The sequence below is a fragment of the Hydractinia symbiolongicarpus genome, chromosome 4 (genome assembly GCF_029227915.1).
Source record: "Hydractinia symbiolongicarpus strain clone_291-10 chromosome 4, HSymV2.1, whole genome shotgun sequence".
Lineage (NCBI taxonomy): Eukaryota > Metazoa > Cnidaria > Hydrozoa > Anthoathecata > Hydractiniidae > Hydractinia > Hydractinia symbiolongicarpus.
The window spans coordinates 22,810,424-22,835,152 of record NC_079878.1 but is presented as its reverse complement, the minus strand read 5'-3'; the positions used below and the strand labels follow the sequence as shown (position 1 = coordinate 22,835,152).

General features: G+C 34.2%; 4 protein-coding genes across 4 annotated transcripts; 2 read left to right on the top strand and 2 right to left on the bottom strand.

The window, feature by feature from the left end:
* Positions 1 to 1,903: 1,903 nt before the first annotated feature.
* LOC130641890 (tetratricopeptide repeat protein 36 homolog) lies at positions 1,904 to 9,491 on the bottom strand. The gene is made up of 2 exons (XM_057448902.1): positions 9,163 to 9,491; positions 1,904 to 2,539 (listed from the first exon to the last, which is right to left on the bottom strand). The coding sequence occupies exons 1-2, from the start codon at positions 9,452 to 9,454 to the stop codon at positions 2,265 to 2,267; spliced, it is 567 nt and encodes a 188-aa protein (XP_057304885.1). The 5' UTR covers positions 9,455 to 9,491; the 3' UTR covers positions 1,904 to 2,264.
* On the top strand, positions 6,589 to 8,984 carry LOC130641888 (uncharacterized). The gene is made up of 2 exons (XM_057448900.1): positions 6,589 to 7,490; positions 7,562 to 8,984. The coding sequence occupies exons 1-2, from the start codon at positions 7,057 to 7,059 to the stop codon at positions 8,043 to 8,045; spliced, it is 918 nt and encodes a 305-aa protein (XP_057304883.1). The 5' UTR covers positions 6,589 to 7,056; the 3' UTR covers positions 8,046 to 8,984.
* Positions 8,174 to 8,892, bottom strand: LOC130641891 (C-terminal-binding protein 1-like). The gene is made up of 2 exons (XM_057448903.1): positions 8,703 to 8,892; positions 8,174 to 8,559 (listed from the first exon to the last, which is right to left on the bottom strand). The coding sequence occupies exons 1-2, from the start codon at positions 8,890 to 8,892 to the stop codon at positions 8,492 to 8,494; spliced, it is 258 nt and encodes an 85-aa protein (XP_057304886.1). The 3' UTR covers positions 8,174 to 8,491.
* A 1,742-nt stretch (positions 9,492 to 11,233) lies between the features above and the next one.
* LOC130641887 (NAD kinase-like) lies at positions 11,234 to 22,321 on the top strand. Its single transcript, XM_057448899.1, has 14 exons — positions 11,234 to 11,289; positions 13,499 to 13,572; positions 15,742 to 15,835; positions 17,051 to 17,160; positions 17,966 to 18,064; positions 18,307 to 18,436; positions 18,729 to 18,834; positions 19,636 to 19,715; positions 20,020 to 20,122; positions 20,350 to 20,441; positions 20,656 to 20,755; positions 20,896 to 21,053; positions 21,429 to 21,514; positions 21,975 to 22,321. Exons 3-14 carry the CDS (start codon positions 15,776 to 15,778, stop codon positions 22,156 to 22,158), a joined length of 1,308 nt encoding a protein of 435 aa, XP_057304882.1. The 5' UTR covers positions 11,234 to 11,289; positions 13,499 to 13,572; positions 15,742 to 15,775; the 3' UTR covers positions 22,159 to 22,321.
* The last annotated feature ends 2,408 nt before the right edge of the window (positions 22,322 to 24,729 follow it).

The window sequence follows — 24,729 nt, the reverse complement described above, 5'->3', positions numbered from 1 at the left end:
CTTTTGACATTAAGCCTTGAACTAACATAGTATGCAACACCACCACCTTTCATGTTAAGGCGGTTTTTAAAATGTAGATCGTAATCTGGGATGGTTACATAGTCAATAAGAGCATTGTTTTCTTTTAGCCACGTCTCTGTTAGAGCAACAATGTCAAAGCGATACGTGTCTAACATATAACGAAATTCGTCGAAACTGGCAACCAATAATTGCGCATTCAGATGAAAGAATCTAAGATGTTTCGAAGATAAAATGGTAGTATCGATTTCTCTGTCTTCATTGGCTAACCATGATTCATGGGAGGATACATTGAAATCTATGGTGTCAAGAAAATCGGTAGAAAAAATATTAGTGTAAATCGCTTCTCACAAAAAAAAAAAATCCAAATTTCGCGAGAATTCTTTCAACAATTTTCGCGAAATTTCATATTTACGCGTACATGAGTGTGCAAAAGCATAAGCTGCTATCAATATATGCTTCGAGTTTTGAAACAGTATGATGGCGTGTGAGAGGATGGAGCAGGGCAAGTTATTGAAACGATTATGACATTTGTGTGACTGCTTTCTACTACTTGAGTCACTCCTAATACAAAAAATAAATTAGTCGTTGGGTGGTGGACAAATTCACAGGTTCGCGCGTCCTTTTTATATCGCATTTGCACGACGTTTTCTTGCTGACAGACAGACGGAATACGGCTATTATTGATAGAGACTAGTCGTTAGCCCGTGGAAAATCCACGGGGTCGTCCGTCCTTTAAATTAACCCGTTGCAACAAAGTGGACAGAAATATATCGCATTGGTATTGATGCGCATTTTAAAAAATTCGTGTTTTCGTTACGGGACAAGGCTTTCGCGGACACACAGACAGACAGACGACGGCTATTATTAAAGAGATAGAGAAGAGATTTATTTTATTCGAAACCTATTGAACATTGCAGAATATTGCTTTATCTACGACAAATTTAAGTCTATTTGTGCTCCAATTCTGTTATTAGTCAACGATTTATGTGTTTAAACTATTGTCAGAAATTTTGTGCAAGTAGAAAATTTCACGGTTCAAAAAAAAGTAATTATTAACCTCAGATGACAAAACTTAATGGATTTCGCGGGAATTTAGTTTTAAAGAATCTATGTCATCCATGTTATAAAAAAAACAATGATAAACAAAAAAGTGAAAGTTATAAATTTGTTATAAATTTAAATATAAATTTAAGTTATAAATGTCCTATACCTTATCTAAAAAAGGACTAGGGTACATTAGCACAATTTTATTTCTGATAAATTGATCGTCAGTTCGTGTAAAAATTCACAGGTTCACTCGTCCTACATATTCTGGACTTCACATTTTCGCCCGCATTGCATATCTCGAGCATCGCTATTTCGTGCAACCGTAGCACAAATTAGCAATTCGGCTCCCCGAAAATTCTCGCTAAGTATTAAAAAATCATGCCTTTTGCGTAAGTTTCTTCCCGAAATTTTTTGTCGTAACGATTTTCTTGAAACCCTAAACCTCCTTGTTGATATTAATCAATACAAAACAGATTACATGGTTTCTACAAAAAAACACCAGATGCACTGAAATGTTAAATATAAGTTGTGTAAGTTTTCTAAAATCCTAGCATCCCCAAGCTAGGATTTTAAAAAACTCGTTCAATGAAGACACTGGATGCCTGATTTTAAATATTTAGCTAACTTGATTTTGCCAATGACCAGATTTAAAACATTTTGCGTAAATTTAACTTTGCAGATTTTAACAAAACCCTAAAATCCAAAAGTTGCCGCTAAAATTAATTTCCTTAAGTTAATGCCAAGATTTAGGCATTATATTTCCAGCCTTATTAGTTTATTATAGTCAATCCAAGTTTTTGTGAGTCTTTTCTAAAAAAACAAAAAAAACAGTAAGTTCTGTATGCCCCTTTATTTTATGATACACACTGTTTACTACAACTGCGAGTTTGATTACAAAATATTTATACAGTTTGGCGAAATTTACAAGGCAGATATCCATAAAATTAAATATAAAAAATAACAAAACTTAAATATAATGTACTATTATACTACTAAATATGAAATTACAAATGCACTTTGTTTTGTCGTACAAAAATGTTTTACAACTAAGTGAGTTAAACTTCGTGGTACAGGAAAGTGAAAAAATAAGACCTAAAATCCGACCCAATTCTCAGAAAGTTAAAAATATTTACACCTTCAATTAACACAAGTAACAAAAAATATTGAGTATTTACTGCGAAACTTATTGGACAAAATCACATGTCAGGCTCACCGTTGTATATTTTTGAAAACATCTCACCTAACATTTGGTTACACAATGCAGCGTAAGGATTCATTGCTGTTATCTGCTGCTTAGCAAAAGTATTTCCAAGTTTTGCTGCTGACTGAAAATCCTTTGTGGCTTTTTCGTTTTCATTATTCAGTTTATATAATAGTCCTCTTTGTACGAAGGCTTGTGATGCCACACGACCTTTTCCTCTGCTTAGCAAAATGGCTTTGTTTAAATCTTCATATGCAGAATCGTTATCCCCTAAAAACAAAGCCTTTGGAAGATGCAAATAATTTTTCATAAAATTCGAACCAAAAATTACCTTAAGGTGGGAGTAACCTGTTCAAACAGCTGAATTATTTACTCAGTCTTTTATTTATACCATTTTTTTACTATTTCCTAGAAATATAGGCCTTAATACATAATAAAATGATTTTAACTAACACTAAAATTGCTGAGTCAGCAGATATTTCTTTTTAAAAATGCATCAAAATCAAGAAAAAAATCGCCTCCTACGAGCTCCAACTTTTTACAATCTCGTTATTTTTCATCAGCTTCTGTTTTTAAATGAGCCTCGGGTTAACCCTGTTAAAACGGTGTTGATTTTTTTGTTGATTCTTATTTTTTTAACAATATCCTTTTGTTTTTTTCAAAAGATTCTATAAATCCCCTGCTGCATTGAACGCTGTTAAAAGAAAAATATTACGAATAAAAAGATTTCCGCACACCGCTGCATGATTCACCAAGCATGTCTAAAAAATTTAAAGCAAAACGAAAATGCTATCGAAAGTTAAAGCTCGTGCAGTGTAGCATAACAAAGATCGTCTTAAATTTCTACATAATGCACCATCTTTGTTGTTAGTAATGTTTCTCTTTAATGATTACGTCATTTCTTTCTATACAATTTTGCAAGCACGTAGACTTGGGGGATTTTCACGAAGCGAATTGAACAGCGAATTCGACGGCAAATTGTATCCGAGCATGAGCAGTTTTGTTTGTTATGATTTTGCATCAAAATATTCGCTTCGCTAAAAAGTAGAAACAGTTCCTACTTTTTCGCGGCTAAAGGTTTCGCTGCTAGGTTTAGACCAATCAGAATGTGGTTAACCTATGTAAACAATGAATTTGGCATCTAATTTATTTTGTCGTGAAAATTAAAAAGCGAATTCGCCATCGAGTTCGCTTCGTGAAAATCCCCTTTAAACTATATTGGGCAGATCTAATTAATTATATTGAAGAACTACTTTGTTCATCACTAACATACTGCCAAGCAGTGACCGGGATTCGATCCTCGGTCCCCAGAACTGGGAGCCGCAGACGAACCCACTACACTACGTACGGCAAAATTTTAGTGATATAGGTGTATAGGTAAATATTAATAATTAATTATTCATGAATTTTATTTTAAAGAGGAATTGCTGAGGCGGAATATTTTTGGTGAAAGATAATAGTATTTTAGCCATAAAATCGTGACAAGTGTGTTATAACAGGAAAAATGTGGTTATATAATCTGAAAATAACCTTTCGTGACTAATTATGTAAAAAAAAAAAAAAAATCCGATTTTTAAAAGGGTTACTGCCACCTTAAGGTAAATTTCCACTCAAGAACAAAACAGAAAACATCAATATCTCTGGGAAAACATCAACATCTCTGGTTCAAGGAATCTGATGCTTGGATCACGGGATCCCTGATTTGTAGATTGAGCCTAACTTATAAAATTAATGATGTTAGCTAGTTAAAAATCACTTTCTGCGTGATGTGGTTGTTTTTATTTTATTTTTGAGACCAATAGAAATACTCACACTATTGTGTAAATAAAAAAGCAGGATTCACACGGAGTAAAATGGCTATTAATGAAGATTAAAGATTTTTTCAGATAGATAGCATAAGATCAAAGACTATATATAACTAACTATATATAACTATATATATTTGTGTAATTTTTGCTAAAAAATTCCACTAATTTTAAGCGAATATTTATTTCATTTTTTTGGTGAGTTTCTTTGATTACTGTGGTCTGTTGTTTATATTTTCTACCTACAGAAATGCTTGCACATGTGGAAAAAACCTGTAAACTTTTAAACTTTTGTAAACATTGGGCGAGTGTCACAATATGTGGTAATAAAGTCATTCTAATCCTAAAAATAGGGTCAGTCCCAGAATAAAAACTTAAAAAAATTGTATCCAGCCATAAATCCCTGTAATTACACCAATATTTAATGAGCTCTTGCATGCCTTGTTTATTTGGAGCTTGCCATATTAAACTAGTCCTCAGAACCTTGGGCACTCACGGCTAGGATTTTAAAGCGATAATAATGGAGATATTGGTTGTTGGAGCATAGAATATTATTTTTCGCTCTAGCTAGTTCTTCTGACTCAGAATTTCAAAAATGGTTATCTGCAAATAGGGTCGGTCAGGTGACTCTAACACCAAATAGTTGTCAAGTCATCCTAGCTAGCTAGTCATCCTACTTCAGCTTTGTTGCCGTAGTGATGATTGACATTTGGCTTAATTGATGAATCGCATTTGTGCTACATCCGCCATTATTAAATTTTCGCTGGTTGAAAACAAACCTAGTTCATAGGGGGAAGAATGGTAAAAAAAATGTGGAAATGGAAGAATAATGAAAGGTGATCACAATAAAAATCTGCTATCAAAATTTCTAACATTGTTCTTAACACCCCAAAATCTGCCTAGCTCTGCACTCTCTTCACCTACAATAGGGAAACTTTTCACCTCCAAAGAAATTGTTATGACGTCAAACCGAATCGTCAAATATAGCTAGCTATATAACCCTACCCACAACGAATAAACTCAATCAGAGCCACGTTTTTCCTCTGTGTGTGCATCATATAACATTATGTAATGCTATTCCAAAAAGATGTGTGTGCAAGAATGAAGGTCAGTGTGTTTATATTATTACCTTCGAATATACGTGTGCGTAAGAGGCATTACATAATGACTTTCAGATGTGTGCGCAAGTAAAAATCGGGACTGCAAAGATGTTAACCCTACTACCCTACTTCGTGGCGCCGTAGATTTTGTGGCGCCGTAGATTAGTGGTTATAGCTCTCGTACTCTGTGCGGGAGACCGGGGTTCGATTCCTCTTGACGGCGATTCAACATGGGCGAGTGAATGTTACCATAGCCCCGGGTTAACCCAAGCCATGTGAGGGAAATTGGAAAGATGGCACACTGTGTGGGCCGTTGGATGTTGCCGGGAGTTGTCTAGTAGAGCGCAGGCTCTAATTGGGTCTGCGTAGCTCAAAATGAGCATTAAATACTCTAGGACTCTCCATCTACGCCATGGCCCCTCCTGGAAATAATAGACAGGGTATATCCCTCGATATTTGTGAGGCTAGCCATGTAAAATATGCACATCTATCTATCTATCTACTGATATGCTTTGCGGGTGTTATTCTGAGAATAGCGACTCAGTGAGATGCGACCTTGGTTCGTTGCGAGGTGAAATAATACGCATTTAAGACTTCTAGATTTGCGGAAAACATCTTTCCCTGGCATATTTCTCAAAATCTTGCGGTCACACATTTCGTAAATTTGGTAAGTCTTCCATCTATCGATGCAAGGTCAATACACGGAGGAAGCAAAGTGAGTTTGACAATCTGCGCAAGAAGAAGGGTGAGAGCGAAAACACTCACACCCTTAGAAGTTCTTGGGGGCTAAGGGCGACCTAATACAAGAAATTACAAGGATTTTTAATTTTTTTGTTTTTATTATAAAAAATTAGTAGGAAAACCTTAGACTTTCTAGATAGATAGATAGATGTGTATATTTTACATGGCTAGCCTCACCAATATCAAGGGATATACACTGTCTATAATTTTCAGGAGGGGCCATGGCTTAGATGGGGAGACTAGAGTATTTAATGCTCATTTTGAGCTACGCAGGCATAATTAGGGCCAACGCTCTACCAGACAACTCCCGGCAACATCCGCACACACAGTGTGCCATCTCCCAAAATCCCCTCACATGGCTTGGGTTAACCTGGGGCTATGGTAACATTCACTCGCCCATGTTGAATCGCTGTCAAGAGGAATTGAACCCCGGTTTCCCGCACAGAGTACGAGAGCTATAACCACTAATCTACGGCGCCACATCTAATCGTAACTTCGACCAAGTATTATTCTAAATGCGTGTGAAACTGCTGGATGCGGGTGAATCTACTATAAATTTTCAGTCGGGTGAGGATACCCTGATTGTGGGTGTCACCCACTCGATGCGAGTTAGTTCACATATCTGGGACTGTGATTCTATAGACGTATTTCACTATGACGCGGTATGAGTGGCTCCCAGACTTCTGCGCATTTCGACAGGCAAAAGATGGCAGCAGAAATGGTAAACAACATGCGAAAAGAGCATAAAATATTACTATAATTACTGAAAAAACTGAAAAAGGAAAGTCGTTTCGCTTATCGATCGAAGCTCTTGTTGCCATCTTATAATGTCTGCTTGCTCAACAAAAAAGTCCTTGCCCGTGGGGTATTTACTCGTTTATTATACATCCCTTCTGTTAGTATTTGAAAATCATGTTCATGAAAGCGAGAACAGCTGTCAATCATATTTTTTAAACTATGGGTGACTATATACAACAAAGTTAGGCCGAGCCACAGACTACGTACGTTTCCGATAAGATATAACAGTTTAAATAAACCAACATATAAACGTAGCCAAAAATGTACTCATTGTGTGAAGCACTTCCTCTTTGCTGATAAAAACAAACATTTAGAAGGCACGTGCGTTTATTTATATTTCAACATGTCGAAAAATGCTGACTATTTTCAAAATCTTTCAAATGCAGATAAATCCCACTATACTGGAAAACTTACACTCGCAGATGGGACTATGCTTGCAGATCCTTACTCGCTGCAGACTAGCCATTGGAGCGATGACGTTTTACTACTTCCAGATATAACTTATGTTGATCTGTATGTGTATTTGGTTCACACTCCTAGCGAGTTCATACACGAGTCGCTTAAAGCACACAAATCCTTGGAAGCTTACAACTTTTATCTATCAGGACACGTACAAGAAGTGTATTGTCACCACTTAAAAGAAGTAGATTTCTGTTATATAAAATCGTCTGTGTTACCAAGTCAAAGGCAGGGGAAAACGCAAAAATTATATGACACTTGGATTATAATGCATAAAACCGGTTGGATACATTCGGCAAATTGTACTTGTGTTGCAGGGTAAGTTTATTTATCGTATTTTTATTATAGTGATCAAACGAATATTATAAATAATGGCAATATTTTTTTAGACTTGGTTCAGCTTGCAGTCATGTTGCTGCATTATTATTTAAATTAGTGGCATGTGCTACATTAGAGCTGAACAAAACAGCATGTACTAGTGTTTTATGCTCTTGGAAAAAGGCAAGAAAAAGAGCTCATCCTGCACCCTTAAGTAAAATTGACTTTAGAAGACCAAAAAAGACAGAGACACTGCCAAAAGTTGATGATCCTTTTGGAGACACAATAAAAGGTTTTGTATCACCTGATCCAATAAAATTTATTACTGGAAAGGATCAAGAACATCTTGATGAATTAAGGCAGATTGCTCCAGATGCAGTTATCTTTAAAAGCATCAGTTTATGGCTTGACGATGATCAAAACCTAAACAGTGACACAGATAGTGCAAACGAAAATGAACAAAACAGCCTTCCTGAACCTCTTACATTTATTTATGAGCCAACAGCAATTAATGAAACTGATGCAGAGGTAAAAAATAGCACTTCAAAGTATTAGTAACAAATGGATGTTGCACAGGGCTGGGCGTATAACAGCATCAGTTTCAAAATCTGCCTTCACATGTGATTTAGAACGGACAAAAACATTAGTGGACACAGTCATGACTTATAACAAAATTTATTCAATGAAAGTGTTTTGTTTTTGTTTCTAAGTCCATGAATTTCATTTAATCTATTTGCATATTCGCTATTCAATCCAGTGTATTTGTTTGAAATGTTCTGTTTTTCATCCACCTCATTTTTTAAATCCTTTTCTAAGAATTTAACTTTCTCCTCAAGTTCTTGTACTTTCTGACATAATTCTGACATGGAAGGACCTTGATCTTCTGGGAGTTTAAAATCATTGTCAGATTCACTTTCAGCTACTAGTTCAGATGTTAATTTCCTTCGTTTTGTGAGTCGAGAATGTCTATGTTGCTTTTCCAGCTTTCTTTTCTCACTCACTCATTTTCCACAACGTTCAAATACTGAGGGTACCCAGTCTGGATGAGAAGAATCTTTGGACTTTTTTCCTAAAAAAGCAAACAATAAAAAATCTATAAAATTTTAAAAATTCCAGAGAAAAAGTTCATGTGGGTGAGGGGACACAAAACACAATATGGCTCACACTACTTTACAAAAAAACTTTTAAAAATGAGTGAACAAAGTCACTTACCAGACACAAAATGTAAATGACACACTTTGGCATTCTTTATTAACTCTTCTGACCATTCAATTCTGCCAATTGCAGTCAGCCATCTCTCCCTCAACACAGGATGCTTCTTGTTAGGAATTTTGTAAAATCCACCTTCTTCACCCGTCTTCCGACGATTTGTACAATTAGGTACGCAACAGCTATCAGGCATTGTTATGAAAATAATAGTTTTTAAAGTATTTAAAAAATAAATATATCCAAACAGTACAAAAACGTCTCTTCTCTTCAATAATCTCTAACAAATGACACTGGGCGCCCTCAATGTTTTGCCTGTCGATTTTTTCACAAGTTTGCGCATGCGCATAAGTGCCGTAAAACGTAAACATTGAAATACGTCTATGTATTATAGCTTTAGCTAACACCCTAAATAGCCTGAATAGCTAGCCCAAATAATCCAGTTTTTAAACAAATAAAATCACACCTTGAATTCTAAATAGTTGTGCTCTGTTGTTATAACCGGAAGCATAGTTAGGAAGTTCTTTAACAAGCCTATTAAACAGATCTAAACTGTAAAGAAGATTTCCATCTTGGGCTTGGTTAACTGCATCAACCTCGATTTTTTTAAAAGCATCCGGTATTTCTTGATCTGTTTTATCGTTTGCTGCCTCGTCCACGAGCAACTCACTTTCTGGCTGAAGTGGAAGATGTGGATGAAATATTGCATGTAAAACTTTATCGTCGTTTCCTCGCATTAACACTTCTTTGTCCGCCATTATGCAAACAAGAGCACACGGTGAAACGCTCGCGCGAAAAAAGTACAGTCGTGTCCCGCGTTCTCGAACTCTTAAATGGACCGGACAAAAAGTTAGCGCTACTTCGTGTACACAGAACACACTAGGAGAAAATTCGAGACAGCAGGTGCAATTTTTTTGATGAGTTAACTCAGGATAAAAAGGATGTCAAAAAAAATTCTTTCGAGAGAGATACAGAGAGATGCTTAAATAACGTGCCAACGCGCAAAGAATAATGCTCATGATTAGCTGGATTCTATGACACACATTTTCACTCACTCAGAAGAAAGCGTCTGTAATTTGTCGCGAACTTAAGTGTTTTTTCGAGAGAAGGAAGGAAGTTTAAGCGTGTCACAACTGTAATTACTGGACCCATCCAACACATCGTCCAACAGGATTTTTTTCTTCTTTTTTAAAAATTACAAATTTTTTCAAGATTTTGAAGTGACACAAACCAGTCCAACATTTCATGTAACATCACAAAAATTGCATGTTGGATGTAATGTTGGACTTTGTTTGCCCCCACCTTTATGGGTCCTGCTAATTTGTGCTGTCACTGGATATAGTAATAGTACCTAGTGTACTCCTGGGAACGAAGGTGCTATAAATATAAACAGAAAATATTGAACGCTTGTAACACTTTATATTTTGTGTTAGTAACAAAGCAGAAGCAAAATTTTATATAAAAAAATTGGTCTGTAAAAGATTTTTGGTCAATACAAAATATTAGTCACTGATTAAAAAAATTGGTCACTGTTTACCGAAATTATTTACCGTTAGGGTAAACAACAACGGAGAAATTTAATTCTTCTAGAAAAAATACACTTAAAAAAAGAAATATCTGCTTAAAATGCTGAAACTAGTCTAAATATACATATACTTATACATATTCTAGTGCTTTTTGGATCTTGTGACTTCTCAACATTTTTTAATAGCGCTAATAGTTATTTTACCTCCATGTTTACCCTGATATAAAGCTTTTAAAAAAGTGTTTGAATATCTTAATGCTTGAATAATGTTTCCAAGTCTCACAAAGCATATTTGCAAGTGATATTGGAAAATGCGGACGATAGGGAGGGATTCGCATATAGTGTTGTTTTGATAAGAGATTTGTTAGGTTAAAGTGATTGATAACAAGCGTAAAAAGTCTGTATTACACAGCGAGTTTATTCTCGCTGTTTGTGAACGTGGTGGTGGAAGAAGAATCAATCTTGATCACAGGGCATTTTGCCTTTTTGATAGCTTTCGACCGCTCTGTAATAACGCTAAGGGGACATGAGACCCTAGAGACGAGGTTGGAGAAGGTTAACAGTGATCTAGGAAATGTCAGAACATGTTGCATATGGGAGTGCGTGATATAAAAAAACAACCACGATGCCAGGACCTGTTGTCTTTTTTTGTACATGTAACGGCGAGGTCAAACCTGTCAATAATTGCAGCGCTGGTAAAGGGATAAAAAGCTCTGGGGACAAGGTTGGGCTAGAAAAGTAAATAAGCACGTCTCAGGATTGATGAAAAGCATAATGATTGTGTTTATTTTGTAGAATAGACGCATTATTGAATATTTCTTCAGGGCACATCTCGCTGTAGAGTCCCTGTTAAGGCCTTCAATAAATGGACACGATGCAAACGGAAACCCTAATAAAATTACAGGGTCGTAACAGCCTAGGGGTGGAGGGGAGGGTGGGGGCCTAGTAAAAAAAAATCGAAGCGCTCGTAGAAAAAAGCGAAATATCTAATTGGCGCCCAGGGCGTTAGTTCAAGTTAATACGAAGCCCAAGATGTCATACGTCATCCGTGCAGCGCTGCTAAAAAAAGTAATTTTATAGCTATATTTGACAGAAATTTTTTACGATTTGCATCCTATACATCTAGTTGTTTAGCTATATGATTAACCTTCTGAACTTTGTCAACAGAAGGAAGATGGCTTTTTGCACATGAGCGAGCATTTCTGTAGCTAGGTAGAGAATATAAACAACAGACCACAATAATAAAAAAGATCCATCCAAGAAAAGGGATATTTGCGTAAAATTATTGAGATCTTTTAAGAAGAACTAGTAGAAGAAGGTCGTCTATTGTCTTCTGGCTTTTCCTAATCAAAAGACAGCAATCAGAGGCCATCAAAGTAATATTCCTTTCACTAGTTTTGTACTTACTGGTATCGACGTGTAAAGTGGGTTCTTTGTCTTTTATTTTTCTTAGCGAGAAAAGACAATAAATACAATAAATCCTATTCTCATGATCATATAGTATAGTGTATATTAAAAAAATTTCATCTTATCTCTTATATATGGGGAGTGTGTCTGTCTCTGTGTGTCTGTAACAGGCAAAGTAGATATCTTCATTTTCCTTGGATGTTGCCAAAAAATGTATGTCTGAAATGTTAAATTTTTTGACGTTACGGCGTGATATCAATATCACTACTTTAAACGTCAATATCCTATATTAACTTAATGAAGCCATTACAGTTCACCTTAAACTTTGAAGCCAAATAACTTAGAAACGAGGTGGCAATGTCATTGATTTTTCACAACGCAGGTAACTAGGGACCACATGGGACCAATTTGGTTAAGTTTTCCAAACCTGGGTCCCCTAATCCGTTTTGAAATGAACAGGTTGATGACGGCATCAAAAACCTTTCTGAACATTTTTACACATTTTTTTAAAGATTCAGCAAACATTTCGTAAAAAAGTAATTTACTTCATATTACCAAAGTTCGTATAACATACCCAGAGTTTTACCTTATTGTTCTTTTAATTTCTTCTTCAGTACTACCCTTATGGTGAGGTTTCTTCCATTTTTTTACATTTAAGTTTAACTAAACCATTGCGTCTTCTAATATTAATTTTTTATCTATGGCCAGGGAAGGTAATTATTATGCCATTTCATGAATTATACTGGCAACAAGAAATGTTTCTTAGCTTTTTGAAACAATTATGATACCATTTTTATGTTTATAAAATCAATATATTACCAAACCCTTTGAATTCGGATCTATTCTGAGCGCAATAATTTATCATGAAATTACTTCTTTATTTCACAGCGTTTTTTTGTACCATAATATTTACACTGTTATTTTACGCCCCAATTTCATGTGGAATTGATGATTTAATTCGGTAATAAGTGTCATATATTAAATTTCATTTTTTGGTGTTTGGGTTGCAATTTCTGAAATAATAACGAAGGAAGAGATTGAAGCAAGACAATTTAGTGAAAAGTTCAGCAGTTAGCCCACAATGGTCAGTGTGATAGTGACAATGTTGAAAGTACTTGGACTACTTTGAAGAATTGCGTTCTAGAAGCTTCTGATGATACCTGTGGGTGGAAGAAAGGACCAGCTAGACATAGACAGACCTGGTGGCTGAATAATGAGGTTGACCAGTGTATAAAGGAAAAGAGGAAACTTTGGAAAGAGTGGAAATCATGTGGTAGTAAAAATATTTACTTAGAAGCTAAGTGTCGTGCTCAGAAGCATAGAGAAACAGATTTGCAGATGTGTTTAGAAGGGAAGACCAGCGCAATGAGGTATTTAAGATAGCAAAGCAAATGAAGAAGACTAATCAAGATGTTGTAGGTAAGATAACGCCAGTCTGAGAGACAGAAAGAGTTCAGATGAGCTAAGAAGCAGGCTAAGTATCCGTAGAATTAAAGATGTTATCCAGATAGGAAGATTGAATTGGCTGGGGCACTTGGAAAGAACGGAGGGGAATAATTGGGTAAGAAAGTGTAGAGACTTGATAGTTCCTGGGGCAAATTCCAGAGGCAGACCGAGAAAGACTTGGCAGGAGGTTATAAGAACATACTTGATACAGAGGAAGTTGAGTTTAGGTAGTCTAGATCAGATTGGAAGAGGGTCATTAATATACCCCGTCCAACCCATGCTAGCATGGAAAACGACCGTTAAGCCAAGAATGATAATGCTAATGATGATGAATAAAGTTTAATTAATTTTTTAACTCTTTTCAACAGGTTAAAATGATTTTTCTTGCAAAGTAAAATTATGACATATATTCTTTTGTTTTCAGGTAACTTAGTTTAATTTCTGCATTTGGTATTCAATATGCAAAGAATACAAGAGAGAATGTGTACAAAATTTCAGGTTAGTTTTCAGTGGAATATAAAAACTTTCTTAAGATGGACGTTAAGCCGAGAATGATGATGAATGATGATGAAGTACATGTTAATTATGTAAACTTGGGGTGCCATAAAACACATATCATAAGCATCAACACCCACATGTCAATTAACATTTAGGTTTTATTAATACTAATGATTGTAATTACTTTCATGAAAGTAATGATTTTAATAGCAATATTTTCACTATAGCCTGGATATGCCATATTTTTTTATTAAAACGCTTACTCTTTGTGTGATTCTATGCATTTTTTCCTAAATTTTACAGAGCCTGAGCCCTTTCATGTTAAATCTATTAATTTACTTTTATTTTTTAAAATAATGCAACTCCAACTTTAGTTGTTCTACTGACAAATTCAATAATAGCTTTTATTAAAAATATGTGGCTGGAACACAAAAACAGTGGTCTTAAAGTAAAGATATCGATTGACCTTGTTTAGTATAATTGTAGATTTACATTCAACCAACAAAAAATAACATTAATGATTATCTTCTATGCTCATAATATTTTCACGAAATGGGAAGAGATAATGTGGGGTTTTTTTTCTTTAAAACTTTTGCTTGATATTATTTTTTTGTTTACGTGAAAATTAGAGTCAGTCAAACCCGTAGAAGAAGTATATAATTAAGTTTCAGTGGCCTAAGTTTATATGATCTTAAATCAATCATGTTTCATATAAAAAAGACAAAACTACATATTAAAATATTGAAAAAATACAGGTAAAATGGTTTTTTTAATGAGTGATAATGCAAAGGAGAAATTGTTACAATAACGTCACTATCTAGGATCCCATGCAGGCATTTCCTTCCATATTTTCCAATGGCAAGGTGAGAGGATACGCCCTTTTACAGGATGAAATGACTCGAATAATTAAAAGTTTCCTGAAAAGACAATAAAAGATAAGCACTTTTTACACTATAAATTCCAACAAGCAAAAAAAAATCACGATCAAATGTATGTAACATGTTTAAAGATTAGAGTGCGAAATGCCAAGATACATTTTTTATCCTGGGTAAGAATTACTTATTATTGTGGCCACTAAACAGCTTGTGGCTATGAAAAGCAGCTATAATTTCAATCTGATTTAAGCTGCAGTATGTGGGTAGAATATGTAGGTTTGTATGAGCCTGCTTCTGCAAGTTGTAATTGTTGGAATTTGAGATGATGAAATAATTACAAAACTAGTTGTTAGCCCGTGGAAAATCCACAGGTCGCCTGTCCTTCTTATACCGCATTGCGTGCTTCTTGCTACTCGCGCAGCTAAGCTACCATTTTGTGTAACAGACAGACAGATACGGGTATTATAATATAGATGATGTAATAAAATTGTATTAATGTAAATTTTTTCTTCTTCGAGGAACGTGAAAATGGAAAATGCAAAGGCAAAACTATGTATGTGTAAATATGCAAAACTTAAACTTGAATGTAATTGTTGATTCGGTTTTGAATTAATCATCATTGTGTCGGGAAAGTAAATTAAATCCTAATCCTCTTAAGCTTTATTCTTTTTTTTATTCTTGATGTTATATTTGAAAGGCGTTTTTGTAAAAAGTAAAGTAACATAACCTAATAATTTCAGGATAAATAATGTCAAATAACAAATTAGGGTAAATTTTTGAAAAACAAACAAATCTGGCAGGCTGTTTGTTACTTATCTTGTTTTTTCTTATTATTAATTAACTCCTCCCAGCTCCTGTAAACTACATAATTAAAATGAATTAAAAACAAAAAAGTAGGAAAGTATAGAAACTTTATTTTTCTTCTGTTAATAGTTAATTGTTTCTTAAATGTCCCGGCTATTGTTTATTTAAGTAGGTCATTGTCTGTGATTACTACAAGCTTTTAAGATTAGGTCATGTTATGCCATTGTAGTTTTAGCAACAGATAGAAAAGCTATGAAGTCATAATTGCACTTCCTATCACGGTGAGAAACTCAAAGGATAGTTCTCAGTAAATGGTTTTATTTAGATTTTTATTTATACATTTAGTAGAAAGTTGATGACTCGACAGTAAATGTGGAGAATAAAAATTACCACAAATATAAAGCTCTGTACAATATTCTTGAGAATTTGCTGATCTTTCAAATTTGAATTAACATAAGAGTGAGTGTATTTTTTTCTTTTTCATTCACAGTTATAACTTTGTGGAGTACCCCACAATCTCAATTATGGATGAAGTTGATTTTGCACAGCCCAAAACTCCAGAAGTCAAATTACCACAACGAAATGTAAGTATGTTAAAGTTTAAAAAAGTTCAAAGGTGAAGACTTTGAATTTTCGTCTTCAGTTTATGTTTTTATTTCTTTCTATTGAGACTAGTTCACGCCCCTTACTACTACTTGTTTTGATTCCTTACTCTTATAGACAACAACAAAAAACCGTTATACAAACACTTGAAACATGGCTGTTTGGAGTCAGTTACACATATCAGTTTTTACAGCTTCTAGTGTTTATTTTGTCTACCATTTATTGTGGTTTTCATTGTGCAAGTTTGTTAAGCTATTTTTTTGCATGTCCTTAATATTTTAGTTATATATAGAACTCCACACAATTCTCAGTTTTACACCATCGTAAAACCTTAACATTGTCAAGGTAATCAAATTAATGACGATGAAACCTTTTCTCTCCATTTAAATAACATTTTTTTTTGGATTTGAAATTGGCATCAAGTGGTATTGAATTTATTTTACTAAGTTTATTCAAGTTCAATATACAAGAGAGAGATACCATAGCAACCAAAGTTGTGCAGTATGCTAAATGATTCATGACTTTTCGATGTCTGTTAAAACACAACACACATCCTAAGTTACATTCTGACCTGACTTCCTTATAACAGATATGATGTCACTGACTGTCTAGAAACGCATACTGAGCATTACTCATGAACGTTTGAAAAATGTTTCTTTTTTACATGTAAGTAGGAAAAAGTAATTATGGAAGTCAAAGTAAAACACAACACACATCCTACGTTACATTCTGACCTGACTTCCTTATAACAGATATGATGTCACTGAGTGTCTGGAAGTTATTTTAAAACCTTTCCAGGAAGTATAAGGAAGGAAGTGTAGGCAGTGGGTATTACATTGGGAAAAAGCCGGGTGACAGGAAAAGGAAAGATGGTCATTTCCAAAGATATACATGTGCAACATTTCCAGTCATTAAAAATGTTCTACATTTTAAGTGAAATTTTGAGTGTTATAGAATCCAACATTGTCTATTCACTATGCATTTCAAAGGTTAAGTTTGCAGCTAACTTATTATGACAGGCTTAATGGTTAAGTTGGCAATATAATAACAATTATCTTCTTTTGGATTTATCTATACTTTTGTGCAAAATTTTCTAAAGTATGATTAAACTAGTCGAAAGCATTAAATTTTTTCAGTATTGAAAATGTCGTTTTACTTTTTTTGAGGATTATGTTTTTAAACTTTGATATTTTTAGCCATTTGATCCACCACAACGAGTTAAAAGCCTAAAGAATGACCACCATAAAGGTAATAATTGCACCCAACTCAACAGAAGTACATCATTGTTTTCACGATCGATGGAATGGTATGTTACATAAAGTTTATTGGTGTTTTTTTTTTAGTCTTCACTATGCAGTGTTTTCAATATTTTTTTGGTTGCTTCTTGTGTGACTTTTTTTTTAAAAAAAGTTACACTGTTAACACTGTCAATGGTTAAAATTTAAGATCATAATGAGCTTATGCACTGTCAGACGAGAAGTGTTGGAGCTATAGAATTTAATTTCATGATTTTAAAATCTCATTTTGTAAGGATATAAAATATTCAAAATTTATAAATGGAATTAACAAGCTTTAAAATATTTGAAATGTTAACACTCATAGTTTTATAACTATTCGTAACACTCTTGGCAGCTCAAAAAATGACATTATTTATGCTGCACCTTCTAAAAAAAGTTAAAGCAACTTATTAGGCTATTCCTGCAATATAAACTCCGTTATTCAAAATCATGTAAAATTTCATGTATATTTGTTTAATTTTATATAAATGGATTTATATATATGACTATTAAAGTTATAACTAATTACTCTATTAATAACAATTAAAAGGTCATTAAAGCTGTGAGGATTACATGTGTTTTAAAATAAATCTGCTTCCATTGGGAATATGCAAATTTATTTACATTTAAAGATAAAAAAAGAAATGTCTATAGAAACGCATACTGAGCATTGCTCATAAACGTTTGAAAAATGTTTCTTTTTTACATGTAAGTAGGAAAAAGTAATTATGGAAGTCAAAGTAATATTTTTTTTGAGTCGTGTTACTTGTTCGAATCAGAACCTCTTTTCTTTACAAATTATTTTTTGTGATTCAACTTCACTTTCAACTTAAGGGCAAACAGTGGTAAAGGGAGATTTTTATTCGGCCCTACTCCGTTTCAACAACTTGGACCAAAAGCTACGATCTCCGAAAACCACGATGCTGATTATTTGTAAGTGTTGAATTGATTTTTTTCATGTTAAAAACACCATACAATATTTATGTTTTTGATTTTAATTATTAACATATTATACATTGATAGAGGATAGAATGGTCTATTGAAATTAGGTGGCTCGTATCTCAATATATTTTTTTGAAACTTTTTTTGTAAATTCTTTTAATGCTATATTTTTATATCTATGTATTATAACAAAAATAATAGTTGAAAGAAATAATGCGTTTTAACGGTTTTAGTGGAATGATTGATCCTTCAGTTCAACGATTGGAATGGCACTCTCCTCCGAAGAATGTACTCATCATAAAGAAACATCACGACCAAGCAGTCACAGACCATTTTAAAACATTAACAAAATGGTTGATACAGGTGAGAGACATTTTATTTCGTGTTTAAATTATGTAGTTTTGTGAAAAAAAGCCTGGTTGAATAAGTATTAGACGGGAAAGTATGGTTGTCTAGCTAATGTTAATCTGTATTGACATTTTCTTTGGAGTAATACCCTTGGGGAATTTTCGTTTTTCACGTGTTTTTTTATTTGGCTAAATTAAGAGTTTGTTTTTCTTGCTTTTTTTTAAATTTTTACATACACAAATAATCAAGTTTGCTTTTTTTGCAATATGGCGGATAATATTAATGTGTGTTTTGTTTTATCTTCCAGGAAAAGGAAATGACAATTTTCGTTGAGGAAAATGTCATTCAGAACAGTATGGAATTGGATGACGATTTTGCGAATGATTTTTTGGAGCAGTTGAAACCTCTCAAAGGTATGGATGGTTATTTTTTTACATATATTGTATTCTATGCTGATTTAAAGTTCTTCTTTTCGAACAAGAGCTGCGGTCTTTGAAATATTTTTTTCGATCTGTTACTTGCTCATAAAAAAATCTTTCATATATTTCTTTAATTCCAACTTAACTCGGCTGATGCAGGCTTTTCGTGAGTTGTTTTTCTAATTAAAGATCTTATCTGTGCTATAAAAATTAAGCCTAAATTTCAGCTGTTATCGTTGTCATAACAAAATAATCCCGATGTTGGCTAATTTACATTGCTTACTTTGTCGTATTTTTATAAACCAGATTATTATTCCATACATGTTTTTTTATAAACAAGTGGGAATTCGAAATCAGGCTTAGATTACGTTTGCGTTATGCTATATGGGTAAGATAAAATGAAGAACAAAACTAAGGGTACAATTACACAAAGCAAGTTCAGACAGTACATTGGTGTTAATTAAAGTCTTATTGTGTATAAGGAATCAGGAAAGTCTGTGTTTAATTACAACTAGTCGTTAGCCCGTGGAAATTCACGGGTTCACCTATCCTTTTTGTACCGCATTGCGTGCTTCTCGCTACTTGCTACTTACCATTTTGCGTGACAGACAGACAGACGTATACGGGTATTCTAATATAGATACCTAAAAACATACATTAGAAGGATTCACCAAAGCTGAGCAATTATGCTTGGCATATGCCTAAAAAATTGCCTTTTAAATATGCTTATAAGCGTTATGCTTATAAAAAAACATGTATTTCAGGTATTTTAAGATTTTATATTTTTTTGTTTAGAGAGTGAGAAAAAAGCTGTGGATTTGGTCGTATGTCTCGGTGGAGATGGAACTCTCATTCATGTTTGCTCCTTGTTTCAAGTAAGTTTATATTCTATTGTTTATTGTTTTTGGTTGAGTCTATCCAAAAGTCATTGCATCGATGTTGAAATAGCTGTGTCGTTTTTTGGTGCATTAAATTATTTACGTGTTCCTATTCTGCAAAGTAGCTACCAACTACATAAAAAAAGCTAATTTTGTATCGCGGTTGCGCAAATTTAAAGTTGCAGCCATTATTTTTTTACGCTCACAGATATCACCAACGAGACTGCGAATTTTTTTTTGTCTTCTTTGTGCTTTTTTATATTTCACAATTATTGTATTTCTGTTTATTTTGTGTTTGTAGTCTGCGTGCCCACCCGTCATTGCATTCCACATGGGATCGTTGGGTTTCTTAACGCCGTTCAGTATGAAAAACTTTTCTAACGACATCAATTCAGTGATCGATGGTAAGAATTTGTAATACATAAATAGGAAGCCGGGTGGAGAGAGAACAATATTGACACCAATTATACGAGTCTTTTTTTTGACTTTCCGCCCTTCATTTACCACCCTTCCTTTCCCCAGCTTTATTTTCACTCTCCGCCTCTGTTTTCTATTCCCACCTCTTTTGTTTCTTTTACCCCTGCTTACTCTCCGATCTTCTTTTTCACTCTCCATCCTTTCTGTTTTTTAGCTAATGTTGGACTGACACTGCGTAACCGGTTAAAATGTCAAGTGCGTCAGATGCATGAGAACGGAAAGGATGAAGTCCTGTCGGAATATCTGGTATGTTGTTTATATGAAAATTTATTACTCAGTAACGAGGATTTGGTGTTTAATTTTTTTCCTAATAAATATTTTAAAAACAGAAATATAACAAAATAGAAGCAATGTCATCAAATGATCTTGTGGATGACAAAGACAGGCTAGGAAAGCATCCCATTTTTTGTCGTGCGCTTTTCTTATAGCTTGCAATAAAAAACGTTTTTCAACATTTCAGGTTTTGAACGAAGTTGTTGTTGATCGTGGAACTTCATCATCAGTGACGCATGTAGAGATACATTGCAACGGCCGCTACCTGACCACCCTGCTCGGTGACGGTAAGTCTGTCTGTGACAATCATTGCTCTTAATATGCTTGTATACTTTTTGTATATTTTTTTTTCTTCTTTTTTGCTCTTTGTTAAAGTTTTATCATTTTATTTTCGCATGCTCTGACGTTCTGTCAATTTCAATTTTAGGTTTGATCATTTCGACGCCCACAGGGAGTACTGCATATTCAATGTCTGCAGGTGCGTCCATGGTACACCCAAGCGTACCTGGAATAGTCGTCACGCCCATCTGCGCACATTCACTGTCGTTTCGACCAATAGTATTACCAGCTGGTGTTGAATTGAAGGTTTGTTTTTATTGTATAAAAATCTGGAGTGAATTAATATCGCCAAACTGTAAATACGCTTGAATTTATAATCTTTAAAATCTATCAACTCTTAAAATTTTGCAGAAATTAGATACCCCAAATCTCCATCTAAAATTTGCGGAAGTCGGAAAATTTCTAAATTGTTCACACAAAAAAATGAGCTGGCACAATGATCTATTAATTATGTCATGAATGACCTCTCTGCTTAAAATTGTGGCACAAATTAATAAATCTACGGACGTGACAATAATACCACTACAATGGGTCAAATTGAGGTGAAATTCAAGACATACTAAGGACCCGAGTCGAATGTGATTTGATTTTTCATAGTTTTAATTTTTTTATTTTTTATAGATTATTGTTTCAAGCGAAAGTCGTAATTCTTCTCCAATGTGTTCGTTTGATGGCAGATATCCAAGTTGTATGAACAGGACGAAATAGTAAGTTAATAATTTAAAAAATTTAAAATGTCAATTTATGCTCTACGGAAGCTGAACAAAAAATAGGGACGTATGTTGACATAAGACTGGTGTGGAAGTCGATTCGAGTGAAAATGCTGAGAAGGAAGGCATCGCTTTAAAAAGGCGACCAATAGTTGGATAAGTCAGAGAATCTCAAAATTGGTTCGTAAGTCAGGGGGGGGAGAAAGGGTAGTAAAAAATTTAAGTTACGAAGAAGGAAAGTTTGGTAACTAGATCGGTGCAAATTTCATAATGTTTTAACTATTGTGTTTCAGCATTAAGTGAAATGTTAAGAACGTTTGTTAAATTCTATATAGGGAACCCAAGAAATTTTCATTTCACTTTAGTCTGGTATTTCTTTACAAAGTAGCTGGTACTTTCCTTGTGCTGTTGCTTCCCTCCAGCGCTCTTAATCAGTTCGTTGTCCCTTTTATTTTAGTCTTCGAGTTACAACGTCCGTATACCCGATACCATGTATCAGCCATCAAGATCATTTAAGCGACTGGTTCAACAGTCTAGCTGAATGTTTACATTGGAACAAAAGAGAGCTGAAAAGAACTACTTCGTATACACCGTCTCCAGCAAAAGGAGCAGTGAATTCTACAAAAATGCAACTAAGTTAACTTATAGTAAGTGAAACCATAGACGTCAGACGTCAAATCGTACCGGCACGACGACGTTAAAGTGACAGCCAAAATATTTATATACATTTCATTTTTTTTTTCAATGAATATTAGAATTTGTAAATAGCTAGAAAGAGTCGTTGAATTCAATTTTTTATATATATGTTTTTATAACAATTCTTGTAGGAGGACTAGAATATGGGGACAACTTAATGTTGCACCCAGTGGACTTATTTTTATAACAAACATACATAAGATATGTCAGCAGATTAATGGAGCTATAAGCCGAAAGTGATATTTTTTTATTATCAATATCTAATGTATTTTAAATTTGACGACCACAAACATTTTGACTAAAATATTTATCCATTGAAATGCAGCAAACAATTACTCGTGTGTTTGTTTGTTTGCATGTATCTCTTAAATGATTAATTGCTACATGTGAGCCTATACCATCTAGTTCTCTTTTGATTCAGTCGTTCTTCTCGTTATTAGCGTTGAGTATAGACAGATTTAAAATGACACAGTAACTTTACATGTGAGAAATTTTCGTATTTGTCCTTTTTTTTCTTCTAAAAATTTTGAAATGTTTTTAAAACAATTTTATTACACATTTGTATTTTTTATACTTTGCTACTGATGCAGGAACTAGAAGTTTAAATGTTGGATTTTCTTTCCTTACTTAAAGCTACCAGTATTAGGTGCCTTTGTTTTATTGGAACATTTCTTAGACTGGTCTGGTTTTATCATCAGAGAAAGTGTGGTAAAGCTATGAACGCAAATAAAAAAAAATTATTTTTCAACACTCACACCCGAAAAATAGTGATTTATTAAAGCAGAATCATAGAAAGGTCACTTTGTCGGCCTCACTTTTCAAATGTCTTGTTTGTATGGGGCGCCGTTTTTCTAGTAGCATGTGCCTGTGGGTGGTTTCGTGGATGTATTGACTAGGACTTGTTTCCGTTTTCGGTAAAATTTGACATAGTAAACAAGCAAGCATGCTAAAAATGATGATGATAAAATTGGTCCAAAAATTAGAAATACTTCGTTTTTACAAAATTGCGCACTGAATAGAAAAAAAATGCTAACACGATAGTGATAATAAAATTTGGGTTTTAGAGCAAAATTGTCCAAAAATTTGAAATGTTTTGTTTTCTACAAAAGTTAGCACACTGAACAAAAATCACACTACACATGATAACGGCAATAAAATTTAGTTTATTGTCGTCTAAATACCGATTTTAGGCTTTAGCATTAGCATTGCCGTTAGAATCTTTATTTTATCGACCGCCTGAAGGCCGTCTGAAATCTCGACTTGCTGCATACGTTTACCATTTTGGAAATAAGTGGCGAAAAATGACGGAGATAATTAACTCCATAAAAAAGCATTGTCTCCATCAACTCACGCGTACGCTTGGTCCGATGGAACGCCAGTAAAGAAAAAACATATTTGCCGAACCAGCGGAATGTAAAATAAAGCTTTATTCGTGAAATTTTGTAACTGCAAAAGTTGAAACTTGTCAGGTAGACAATTCTTACGGAGTTTCGCGAAAAAACTTGCGCGAATTTCGGGGTTTTGAATATACATACAGATATACATTCAGAATTTCGTGTACAGCCCGTTCGCCTACCCACGTGTTTACACTACACTAGTTATACTTGAATGTTTTTAACCATCCCTGCAGCTACAGCTTTCCTACACACCATTCTTCAGAATGTGCGGGCATTGAGCTTATTGAATAATTTCGTAGCATTTTTAAATTTCCTAAGTTTTCTCCCAACGGTCAAGGGATCGGAAGATTGGGACTTCTGACTTCAGTAAAAATTAGCACTATTTAAGGTTTTGGACGGAACTTAAAATCCTTACTAAATTGTGAAGATGCTCACGTTAAAAAACCCTCGTCCCCAGGTCTTTTTCATATGAGGGAAGACGACGAATAAAACTCTGGGGATGAGGGTGCACATTCGGAATGCTTGTGAATTAGACAGAAACAGCGTTCCCGATTGCTTGTGGTTACGACCTTTGAAATATTACTCCCTTCTTTCAACTAATTATTCCTCGCCATCTAATAATTTCTTTTGGTCGCAACACAACGTCACAACAACAAAAAGAGAAGTCTTATTCGGCTAGAATACCTTAAACTCGAGGTTGATTTATACTACGTATGTGTAATGAGAATTCTAAAGCATAATTCGTGGAATATAATTCGTTACTCTCAAAAAAGTATTCTTTGTTAGACCTAAAGGCACCCCAAAAAAATGCTTCTTAGCAAGAACTCTTGGGAGGGCGGGGACATATATTTTGGTTAACATCATGTCCGACACGCGAGAAAAACTCTGAGATAAATTTTATCTCAAATACCTCTGGGGATGGAAATGGGAAATCATCGACTTTAACAGGGGAATTAGGAGTTGTTGTTACTTCTAATTATGATAAAAGAAAATGAAAAGGAGACAGGGAAATTTGTGTTATTTAGGAATATTAATAACGAGAATAGGCAATATAAACAACACACAAAAAATGGGTCATAAACCCAATCAGATTTAAAAGATTAAAATTTCTGATAGAAT

What these genes read in the sequence shown, in the direction of transcription:
- LOC130641888 (XM_057448900.1), top strand. Translation starts at nt 7,057, where the DNA reads ATGTCGAAAAATGCTGACTATTTTCAAAATCTTTCAAATGCAGATAAA. An exon ending in AATTGTACTTGTGTTGCAGG is followed by an intron (nt 7,491 to 7,561) that starts GTAAGTTTATTT and finishes ATATTTTTTTAG; the next exon opens with ACTTGGTTCAGCTTGCAGTC.
- LOC130641891 (XM_057448903.1), bottom strand. Translation starts at nt 8,892, where the DNA reads ATGCCTGATAGCTGTTGCGTACCTAATTGTACAAATCGTCGGAAGACG. An exon ending in TCATTTACATTTTGTGTCTG is followed by an intron (nt 8,560 to 8,702) that starts GTAAGTGACTTT and finishes TTGCTTTTTTAG; the next exon opens with GAAAAAAGTCCAAAGATTCT.
- LOC130641890 (XM_057448902.1), bottom strand. Translation starts at nt 9,454, where the DNA reads ATGGCGGACAAAGAAGTGTTAATGCGAGGAAACGACGATAAAGTTTTA. An exon ending in ACAACTATTTAGAATTCAAG is followed by an intron (nt 2,540 to 9,162) that starts GTGTGATTTTAT and finishes CTTTGTTTTTAG; the next exon opens with GGGATAACGATTCTGCATAT.
- LOC130641887 (XM_057448899.1), top strand. Translation starts at nt 15,776, where the DNA reads ATGGATGAAGTTGATTTTGCACAGCCCAAAACTCCAGAAGTCAAATTA. An exon ending in TTTTCACGATCGATGGAATG is followed by an intron (nt 17,161 to 17,965) that starts GTATGTTACATA and finishes TTTCAACTTAAG; the next exon opens with GGCAAACAGTGGTAAAGGGA. An exon ending in AAGTCCTGTCGGAATATCTG is followed by an intron (nt 20,442 to 20,655) that starts GTATGTTGTTTA and finishes TCAACATTTCAG; the next exon opens with GTTTTGAACGAAGTTGTTGT.